Below are 11824 nucleotides of genomic sequence, written 5' to 3'. Positions count from 1 at the left end.
GATGTTTCTTTTATTTCATACGTAATGACAATTTTTAATTCCTTGGAACAACATTCAAAATAATTAGATAATCGTCTATCACGTCACAAACTTTATTTGTAAATAATGTACAACTAATAGATGTATACGATTTAAAAGTACCCTCCTTTCGAACATAGTACCAGTAGGTTTTTCGGTGTTTGATATACACATGTTTAGATTGCACATATAAGAAACAACATGCATATTTGTAAATTGTAATGACGGGATTTTGATGGCGGGCAAGTAGACTTTTATGATACATACATGTGGGATAACAGACACATGCATATGCGTCCGTTCATACATCCATCTAGCCATCCATTCATCCATCCACAACCCATCCACCCATCACCCCCACATACATACATACATACATACATACATACATACATACATACATACATACACAAACAAACACATACATACACACATACATGCATGCATACACACACATACATACATACATACATACATACATACATACATACATACATACACACACAAATGCATGCATACATACATACATACATACATACATACATACATACATACTACATACACACTGCATCCGTCCTGTGCACGTGTGAGGTCTTCTCAAATAAGATTCAACATGAAGTAGTTGCTTTGAAATTAATTAACACCCACCCCCCCTTGGAGATTTAACTCATGCACTATACCATCACCTAGATACAAACCATTTGCACATGAATCCTGCAGGGCCCGACCCGACAGCTGTCCCATGTACACATTTTAAACCTGACACTTTGTTACAAGAACTGTCTACAACACGCTCGATTGGTCAATATGCCAAACATGCATACATTCACTCATATGCCTTTTACGATGTGGAAACTAATCACTTGGAAAAAATATCGCCGTTTTATTTTTAGCTTCGTCCATATGCCTAGCATATTGAATTTGCACTTTAAGACATAACCATTGACTGGGTGTGAGATATATTTTTGTCACGACTGTGTCTTAGTTTGATGCTAGAGCAAATTGCTAAAAATTATGGGAGTAAACATTGCAGTGATGAGACCAACAAACTAATGATGCCATGTTGTGTCCATCTGTTGCAGTTCGTTGTATTGTACGTGATAAGGCTACAACACAAACCAAATGTGAAATTTTAATCTCTTTCAATAACATCGGTATTGCAAACCGTATGTGTTCTCCAAATTCCAAAGTATGGATGCTTTTAGAAGAGGAGATGGACGTGTAGTAATTTTAGTAATCAAACTGTGGGAATAATTCGTTTTCTCTGTGTCGTGTACGAATGGGTCACCAGTTTCTCGTTTGATTGCACGGCCATTAAAACAAATGTGAATATTTGAAACCAAACTAGGGAATAGTCATTGTCTACTTGCAATTAAATTATTTCAAGAGCCATTAGCACTGAGAATCGTCGTTATTGTTATCGCTATGATCTACGGTCGTGTCCTTCCTTGCACAGAATCGAAATGAGACTATCTAATTAATTTGGTATGCTTGACAGCACTCTTCGGTTGTTAGCCAAAAGGGTAATGACAAACCCATAATTGCGTTTCCGTATGATTTTCGGGATTGCTTCAAAATATGCCTTACAATATATTAATCAGCTCCCGTGTTGGAAGGACATAAAAAGGCCTATGACCGAATAACACCGATGTCCATACAGAATGACCTTTGACCCCCACGTCATTGACGTGAACATGAACATTTAAAACGACCATGAGACGCTCGCACTATCTGCCAGATCCATGTGTAAAGCCATGAACACCCATATTCGTCACATGTACCTTTCAGTTGAAAGTACTTATTCACAAAATGGCTCCCACAAGATTTCAGATTCAAAAAATGAAATTTATTATTAAATAGTACTAAAGCCTTCGTTTGTATTGCAGCCATTGCCCTGTTCGCTCTACAATGAAAAAACATGGCGACTTAAAAAAAGATATTGTGACGTCATGGAAGCCTCGTTTTCAAATTCAAAAAACAGAGAGTTTTAGCATTATGCCAATGTGTTGAAGAATATGAGTTGTGTATTTTCATCTTCTAAAATACAAACTATTCCAACTCGTCTACCGATAATTACTTGGACCCCTTCTATTTTTGCTAGTCGATTATCATTAGAAAATGAAGTAGGCTGAAATTGTCAATATTTGTATCTAACTTGAACTCAATCTACGGAGAATACGCTAAGATCACAATATTCTGCGAATTCCTTAAAAAATCGAATTGTTTGTTCATCTTCGTCATGAGTCATTAAAATTTGAAGAATAACCCAACTGTGTAGGTCTCATGACGTATATTAGCTGCAGGAGTGTCTCCAAGTATAGTATGTATTTGTACATCCAACAAAGCGAGGGTTAAAATCAAGGATGCATCAAATTTGCTGGTCGAGAAAATAAAAATCAATTATTTCTTGGAAATTTCAGAAACTGGTAGTTTCTCCTTTCATCAGTTTGTACGTATCTGTCAAACACTTCACGGTAGGGATTCCTGAGTTAAAAGTCAAAAATAAATACAAAATAATATAGCAATATGAAAGGAAATTCGTCCATCTAACAGCCGTTTGTCCTAGATCAGATACACACACCAGTAAAAAAGATTGAATATTGTGAACGTTAAGGGAAATATCACCCTGGAATACTTGTCTATTAAGTTAACATCATGTACTCGGGGCATTTTCACTTTGATATTTGATGCTTTCCTACGAACAGAGTAGACGAATCCTCTTCTGTGCCTTAGTTCGGGAGCAGAACCTCGCCTTGTATCAAAACTGAGTCGACGACGAGGTTTGGTTGTTCTATTGCTATTAAATGTTCGCATATTTGTAGCGTCCACGTTATTCAAAGGCTCCTCTACGTTGTGTTCTGGTGACGATCTCTCCTCATCCAGCTGGGACAATCTCAATGCTACTGAGTGATTGCTCTGATTAAAAAAGACAAAAATATAAACAAGTTGTTTTTTTTCTCAGAAAACCTGGTCTCATCATTGTATTGAAAATGAGGAATCGGAATGCCCTACTTGCATGACAAAACCGGCAAATTACGTAAACTTTTTGAAAACAAAACTGTCATTCAATATGCATCTCAAAACTGCAGGGTTCATTATGTTTTCTTTTGCTCTGTTAATTCTTGCTATTTCATACGCTAAACATCCTGATTCACAATGTAGTAAAATGGACGATTTATATTAATTAAAAATAAGATACAGAAGTCAAACTATCTTCAATGGCATTCCAGTACATTTGAACGTACATGAATCAGGCCAGTTTTTTATTATTATTATTATTATTACTGACTTGTAGGTAATAGACCCTTTTGCAATTGTATAGCCAACATCGTGCTTGCGAGGGATTTTAGTAATGATGTTGGAACGTTTATTTTTATTTTTAGGAAATCCATTACTTAGATCCAGGCATACCCGTAGACATGCTAATTTTTGTTCAAAGAGCATCAGTTGTTTATTTGTATAGTGTGATTTCTGAGATGCCAAACGAAAATTTTCCATTATTTGTCTTAATTTAATGGACACTAAAGGTTTTGAATTGAATTGAATTGTGCTGCATTATAACTAAAGGCATGGCCATGGTTGTCCTGTTTTTTTTTATTCCATAGCATCCGATGGGAAAGTTATATAGTTTAATTTGATTGGAAACGGAATGTGACGGTGTATATGGACAATCCATGTGCAAACAAAAACTATCTATTCTAAATTAGGCTCGTTACATGATCAGCTAAATTAAGCTTGGAAAGAGAAATACAAGACATCATGGACCAGTTACCCATACTATGCACATTTTTGTTATCATCATTTTACTAATTACGATAAAAAGACAACACACGGTTGATTTGACAAATACAAAAGTGTATACCAAGAAGAATACTAATGAATATCACTCTATTTTTACGAGAATAACAGAATATGCTCAGAAAAGTGTATTGAACATGTGGGTGACATTTTAATATCGTGAATTAAGGATGTTTCAAAGTGCACTTGTCTGTGCGGGAATCATCCTTTCTATACAAAACAATGGTGTGTGGTTTTGCCAAACAACATTGTATGGAATACTTTGAGATTGCGAGTTGGTGCTTCATTTGCATCTCTGGTGCTTTTTTTGCTGGGCCGTATGCTTTTTGAGCTTCACTAGCATATCTATGTTTATCACTAGGTATATGTCGAACGAACATAATTTTCCCTTTTTTTTCAAACATACTTACAGTGTGTTAGCTACACTTACTTCCCACATTTCCCTTATAGGTGGTAAACATCAAAACATTTTAATTCATTCAGTAGATATGATCAACTGCCCTGAGCTAATAACTTCGCTCTTATGGTTGATCACTGTCCGAGGTTTCAGCTTTCCACAGAGAAATGGCTACTCGACATGACAACTATTTGTAACGAGGTTAACTAAATTCTCAATAAGCGATTGCTAGCACGGGGATGAAGACTCAAGGGACGTGACATTTGCAATGTCAAGAAACATTTCTGTTCACAACTAATGAGTTTGGAAACAAAAGGATCGTCAAAATGATTGATAATCTTTCGATGTAAAAATTCATCTTCTGGATATTATTGTCAACTTCTGAGGGTTAATATTCACGGGTGATTTGATCAAGATAATAAATTATTGGAACCTGTTTACGAGAACAATAAAAAAATGAAATAAAATTGTTCGTGTTTTAAAATGAATTTCGCTCATATGTTAAATGATTAAATTTGTTTGTACATGTAGCAATTAAAGTGAAGTATGGTAGCTGTTGATCTGCCAGTGTGACAAGATAGATGGATCTCTCTGTCCCCATAAGTAAACAACGTAAAGTAAATAAATAACATCCTCATAATCAATTAATGATCAAAATGTATTCTTTCTCAATTAGTTTTCATTTAATGCTTGAAACAACGTCCGAATTACCTGGAAAAACAATGATGAGGGATGCTCAAATTTGAACGTTTGGACGAGTATCAGGACAAACAAATATCACCATTTGGTTATGGTCATTATATGGTCCGACAGTGTATATTATTGTTGTTGAACGTTTGTGTTAAATAAACCTTCTAAAATTTCACTTTAATTAAAGCACTTTTGTAATTTAACAGCTGAAGGATATAGTACAGGTCTATAGTACAGTATGAATACTAATTAATAAAGTGTATATTTGACCCTAGATCTCCCATATGAATTTGTATTAAATATTTTTATCAACATTCACACTTCTTTATAACGGCTATGAACGTATTCACATCGTCCCTATGGGGTTTTCATTACCATGTCAATTTTATCTTATATTATAAGTGGACAGTTGATCAAGCAGACACATAAACAATAAAATATTTCAAGTTCATAATAAGGAAATGAAAGATGTATAAGTTTCGCTTTTGAAAAAAAAAACAATTTAAGAAAATTACTAAAAAGAAATGCATGTCGATATCCTTTGTTATTACACCTCAACGTTCTTACACAAACTGGCATTGGTGAGAATCCAATCACATGACATTCTTTAAATAGACTATTGCCCACTCGGGGATATTACCCGCACGTGCAGAGACTATTGCTCGCTACTATTGTCCGCAGGAGTCGCGGTTATTTCGACCGTTGCAGATCTATTCTGCGCATATTTGCCAAAGTTGCGCGCTCGAGATGATAAAGTCACTACAGTGAAACACACAAGATTCAGAAATTTGAATAAAATATTTTACAAATGTGAGGAGACTCGAATTCCTACAAATAATACCATGTCTGCATTCAATAGTTATCTGCAAGTGCAATTTTGAAATACACCATGAAAGGGAAAATTTTTTTATTGATGACGAAATGATGGGTGGAATGTGAATGTTTGGACGGAATGAGTAGATGGTGTAATAAAATTAATAACACATGCGCTTGGCAAATATTACAATTTAATGCTGCAGGCTGGCACTCTTTACCATAATTTGGATGACGCCCTCGGTTTGGGCATCATCGACAGTTTGCAAAGCTTGCCAACCCTTGTGCAGGCACTAAATTGTGTTATTATTTAACAAACTGTGCAGGAACATCAGATTTAAGATTAGAAATTCTCAAATTAAAATTAGTAATTAGAGTAAAATTATTTTTTATATCATGGACTTTGCTCAAGAAATAACATATACTGCCTATTTATAATTCCTTTCCTCATATTTTATTTTATCTTATTTTATTTTGTTTTACTATATATTTATCTCATTTAATGTTAATTAATTAATTAATTAATTAATTAATTAATTAATTTCATTTTATTATATTCAAGTTTTTAAAGTAAATCCATATCCTTTCCGCAAAATATTTGTTAGTTTTTCTAAGTTGATATTGTAACCTATAGATCTAATTACAAAACACCTTCAGAGGGTCAGTCTCCATGTTTACAAGTGTTATATAAACACCACACGGGCTTCAAATAAATAAAGTACTTAGAAGTCTGGCTACAAGGAGCAGCTGTTGGCACAGCCTTCCATGACAAGATGTCTACATCCATAAAAGAAGCTTTAGAGGTAATTGAAAAAAAAAGAAAAACAAAAAACTAATGAAACGTGCTCGAGTCTCGCACCAGCGCCAATATATAGAACACCTCAACATTTTCAACAGTAATACTATTATGGCTGTATTGATTTCGTGTAAAGTGTCAAAATAAGCATAAATTGTATCGTATGGATTTTCCCTCTCTCTCTATTGATACTATCTGGGCAGCTTTCACAGTTCGCTTTTCACGAAACATATTTCAAATCAAAGTGCCAATAGTACAGTTCTTCTATAATCCGTTGGGAAATTGCTTCCTTTATAGACAATGGTGTCGTTATTTGAAATCGAATTGGATTGATCGTCCGTAGTTAGCTAGTCGAAGGTGTTTTTGTAACTGATCACTGACTTAAGTTTACACGTCGCCCAAAAAGAAAGCTGTCAATATGTCGGGTTTTCATACCTGTTCGTAAATTGAATTTGGAATCTTCGGCGAGTACATCGTTTTCTTCTTCTTTTCTTTTGTTCTCCTTTTCTGAGCCTGCCAGTAGTAATAATTTACAGCCGCGTATTCGAGTAAAGCAGCAAATACGAAGGCGAAGCACGTGACCAAATATATGTCGATGGATTTTATGTAAGAGATCCGTGGTAATGATGCTCGAACGCTGGTACTAATAGTAGTCATGGTCAGCACCGTCGTAATGCCTAAAATAAATAAATAAATCAGACAGAAAATAACAGTTCATGTTTTGGCTGTATTTAATGCAGTTGAAAAATGTGAGTACAAAACATACTTATATTGATGTAGCGGTTTAGTATCATAGTGTTGAGTATATATATATATGTTGTTTCCATTTAAGGGGTATATGCACAGTTATGAAAAAAATATTAAGGATTGATCATGCATATAGAAATTGGACTTTTAGATAAAAATGCAACAAGCGTGTATAATGCGAACTGAAAAACTGAAATTAGGAAATAATACAGCCACACAGCTTAGACATGTAGTGAATGATGTAGTCATAACAAGAGTTGAGAATGGATAATCAGCGTGCAGCCAGCCTTGTAGTAAAAGGATTAGCGCCCGCGTTTATATTTAATCAGTAGTACAGTAGATAGTCCTCTTTCCTGTTTAAATAATGACAGAAAACGTTACTTTGATACCCGGATAGCAATTCCGAACATGTTTCAGCCCGTTAAGGAGGTTAACGTAATTTTGTAACCGTTGCTTTTACTCTCAAGTGGAATACTAACGATTTCGTATCTGGTACAAAATGCCTTCTTTCCCCCGAATTAATGAGATATTCAGGATTGCACATTCCCATAGGAAATCGTACAATTGAAATACGTAAAATGTCAAACATAAATAGCCAAGTATTTACATTTTAATGAAGTAAAAGTAAGTAGGCGGCTGCCACGCTGAAAAAATATAACGAAACAAGAATTAGAATGAGAACCTTACCGATCGTTGTACGAGCTGTCTCAACTTGCTTATTTGCAGCCACTAAAAATTGAGGAACAAAATTTCGCTTTAAAATTTACTTTTTTGTGAGAATTTGCATATAGGTAGTAGTCACTGTGCTTCTTTAATTAGTTTGGGTTATAATTTGGTCTATGAAGATGTGCAAATTTTGGTAGTTGCCTACTTTTTGCTTTACAGGTAAAGAGGACTAACTAGCTAGCTTCTGGGCAGGATGGACGTTTTCTGTGAGTAGTATAGTCGTAGTAAAGCAAGTTGTTTAAATTGGGATAAAAACATTAATATGGCGATTGTGACTTAAAAGAGCGAGAGAGAGAGAGAGAGGGGTGGCGGTCGAAACTCAATTGGAGTTTTAGTTAGGAGTACTTGATCTGAATTGTTAGAATATACAGAGGTTAATATTTGCATCAAGTCATGGGTAGTAGCTGAAGGAGTACATTAAGCAAGTATTTGGTATACAGGTAAACATAAAGGGAACGTAGAAGGTTTGATCAAAAGTGAACGAAGCACCCAAGCTAAGACAGAGACTAATGCTGTAAATGGAAATGGGGCAAGAGAACGGAGATATCGTGGTTTTGATATAGCCGAGAAATGAGTTGGTGCGTTATTGTTAGTTCCTTTGAGCTGATCTACGCAATTGATCGGTAAATAAATGATGAAATCAATCGACTGAGCAATCAATCAATCAATCAATCAATCAATCAATAAATCAATCAATCAATCAATCAATCAATCAATCAATCAATCAATCAATCAATCAATCAATCAATCAATCAATCACCATACTCATTCATCCACCATATCCAATTAATTAACTCAACAGGATAACAGACTTGGCAATTATTTCATCCCTCAACTAATCGATAAATTTGTGTACACATCAGCAAATCAAATAATCACTCAACCAGTTAATCCAGCACTCAACCGATCTAGCAAGAAATCAATAGATCAATGAATAAAGCATCCTACGCATTATGTTCAGAGTAAGGTAGAGACTACATATTCGATCAAGGCAATTTAACTGGAAATATTATATTTCTATCATTGTGCTATGTACAGTGGAAGTCAGTAATCTTGAATCAAATTTGCGGCTGGACAAAATCTTACATTGTTCTATATTATTGCCTGGCTCGACACATATCTGGCAAGGAAATATTATCAATATATTTGTTAGGTCTTATCGTCTGGCGCGACAAAAGATCTTGTCAATATAGTTAAATGATATCGTCTGGCACAACAAGTGGAAAAAATACCATTGACATGCCTGGCAACCGTAAACGTTGCTACAATGTATTTCTGTTGGTGACTATATACTACAATAATGGTAGCTAACCAAACATATGGTAGGAATGCCGGCAAGATTCTGACGATGAGGAAAAGCAGTGTTAGTAAGATTTTCGTCGCGCCAGACAATACAATGTAGCAATGGTCGATTTTAGTTGAACCAGACGACTTTCGTTTCAAGTCGATTGACCTCCATTTTATCATGAATTTAGTTTCTCATTACACTACACAGTCCTAAATTTTCACATCTCTGGAATCAAAGAATTATACCATTTTAATATAAAAGCGAGCAAAATAAGATTATATCGGAGTTTTTGTATCACCAGAGGAAATTAATGAATCACGTAGAATCAATAAAAATGCTTATGAATACAACAATAGTTTTATAATAGTCGGTCTCACTACCGAGAAGACCTTAATTGAGAATGGCGAATATATTAAGGAAAATCGAGGACGAATTTACATATTCATTGCGGAGATAATTACACCTGATCACTGACAATTTCATTTCCACGCAAATTAGTTCATTATTTTCACACTTTTCTTCTTTTTTTTTTTTTGGGGGGGGGGAAGAGTAGATATTATGCGTATATCCTCATAATTGTTAATTGTACTCTTTGGCTTGAAAGCACACACTCCCTACTCACAACTTATTACATTTTGAGTGATGTCTTAATAAGGAAATGTACCACACCTATTCGCTGCTGTCATTGGTTGTTATTTTGAACAACTTGTCAATAAATTACCACAGTAGAAGAAAATACGAATCCGAGAATATCCCTCAAGCTTATGTGAAGACGGCAGATTTTCAATTTACAATCTATATTTAATAAATAAACCATCATGCGTGATTACGCTGCTGCTTTCAAGTATTTCCTTCGTCTGCGCACAAATTAGGCGGGAAAAGATTGTATAATCACACATATTTACTCTTAGACTCTTATAAAAAAAGATTAAAGCAGCCTTCAAAGGATTTCGTCTAGTAAACTTAAACATTGTGGCATTTATCTAAAATTGCATCGATGATTCGTTAGATCCCTATCACGAGCAGTAGAATCCGGTGCTGTAAAAACCTTCAGCGACAGATAATTGTGTACTCTTTATTACCATCCTAATGATGGCTCTATTTTGCTCAGAGTCGGAAGGCTTTGAAATAGGAATTGCCAACCTTTCACGAGGGCATTCCTGTAATCGGTCAAAAATGTTAACGACGGCTTGAAAGCTTGGCACTAAAATATCAATAACAATTTCATTAAACTTTAAAATCTAAGAGGGCAGTTTGTCGGTGAATGGGAAGTGGCAAATATTAAATAGTCACATAAAACAAACACACGGTAACATCTGCTGTTTGGTTCAATCAAAGACGATTGTTTACTGTCAAATATAGCCTTGACACCATATTAACAGCTCTGATATCTTTGAACAGATTTGAAACTCAGAGTCTGTTTAACGACTTATTTCAGCTAAGTAAATAAAATTCTACTTTGTTAATTATGTCTGATGACTGCAACAATAACAGAGGCCATTTTTTTGTATTGCGATGCAAGTACACTCTCGGTATTGAGTGGCTAGACTAGATTAGTTTACTCAAACTATTTTCAAGTCTCTCACCTACTCAATAGAATTTTGTATTTCACATTTATTGCTCACTTTTCTACTACCTGTTTATACTTTCTTTTTTATTTTGCCATGCATTTGTTCATTTAATATATAGTTCGACGAAAGAATTGCTTGAAAAGCTACTTTTTAAAAATAGTATTACTTAGATATCAAATATCAAATGAAATGTAGGTCTTGTTGAAAAAAGCGTCAAATCAGTTTCCACTAGGGTAACACTTTGCTTTAGAATACAGCCTCGGACAGGCAACTGTGTGAAAGCCCTAGTGTGACAATAGGACACTACACTACCTATTAAACTTCCTTTCAAAGACAAGGTGGTCCACACTCAACTATGTTATTGTTTACTTATATAATCATTGAAAGGACACATTGAAAGAGGGGTAGATACATTTTCTGAACTAACAGTTATGTTACTCAGTGGTCCAAGTGGTTATAGAATAATGACAATTTAGCAAGGAGAGTGAATCTAATGTCAATAAGATCAGGAACAAAGTATGCATAATGCGAAAGTCTTCACATTTAAAAAAAACCGTTAAGCTACATGACATAGGTTTGTTTACAATGTAACCATTAGGGCCCAGCTGAATGCTGACTCTGTTGAATAGTCTGTTTAATTATGATAAGGATGCCACTGGTCGTTTAGTCTGCACATGCTGACCGTAAGTTGACAATCCAATTTACACAGTTTCTTGTTTGGGGTTGTAATACAAACACATACACACGCACACATACATATCGGCCATCATCCTGATTTGCTTGTGAATAGCTGAAAGTAGATAGTAGTAGCCCAATAACTATACCATATGGTCTGTCCTTATCCTGTATATAAATATCTATTGTATCTGACATTGGAATCGAAGAGTAAAAATAATAAAAATTACTTTGTTGGATACTATACTACCGAGTGAAGCTGCTTTTCAGCGATGATTTCACATATGGTAAGACTAGATGGCACC

General features: G+C 34.9%; 1 protein-coding gene across 1 annotated transcript in view; it reads right to left on the bottom strand.

Moving 5' to 3' along the window:
- Positions 1-1893: 1893 nt before the first annotated feature.
- The window catches only part of LOC144438539 (gamma-aminobutyric acid receptor subunit beta-1-like), a 31998-nt gene continuing 22067 nt past the window's right edge, over positions 1894-11824 (bottom strand). Inside the window, exons 8-10 of the mRNA XM_078127613.1 lie at positions 7947-7988; positions 6948-7189; positions 1894-2934 (exon numbers count right to left, since the gene is read on the bottom strand). Of these exons, the coding sequence (XP_077983739.1) occupies positions 2581-2934; positions 6948-7189; positions 7947-7988 (638 nt within the window). The 3' untranslated portion in view covers positions 1894-2580. The remainder of the gene's footprint in view (positions 2935-6947; positions 7190-7946; positions 7989-11824) is intronic.

Source organism: Glandiceps talaboti, chromosome 8, assembly GCF_964340395.1.
Source record: "Glandiceps talaboti chromosome 8, keGlaTala1.1, whole genome shotgun sequence".
Classification (NCBI taxonomy): Eukaryota; Metazoa; Hemichordata; class Enteropneusta; family Spengelidae; genus Glandiceps; species Glandiceps talaboti.
The sequence above is the reverse complement of the archived record's forward strand: the minus strand, read 5'-3'. Positions and strand labels throughout refer to the sequence as shown.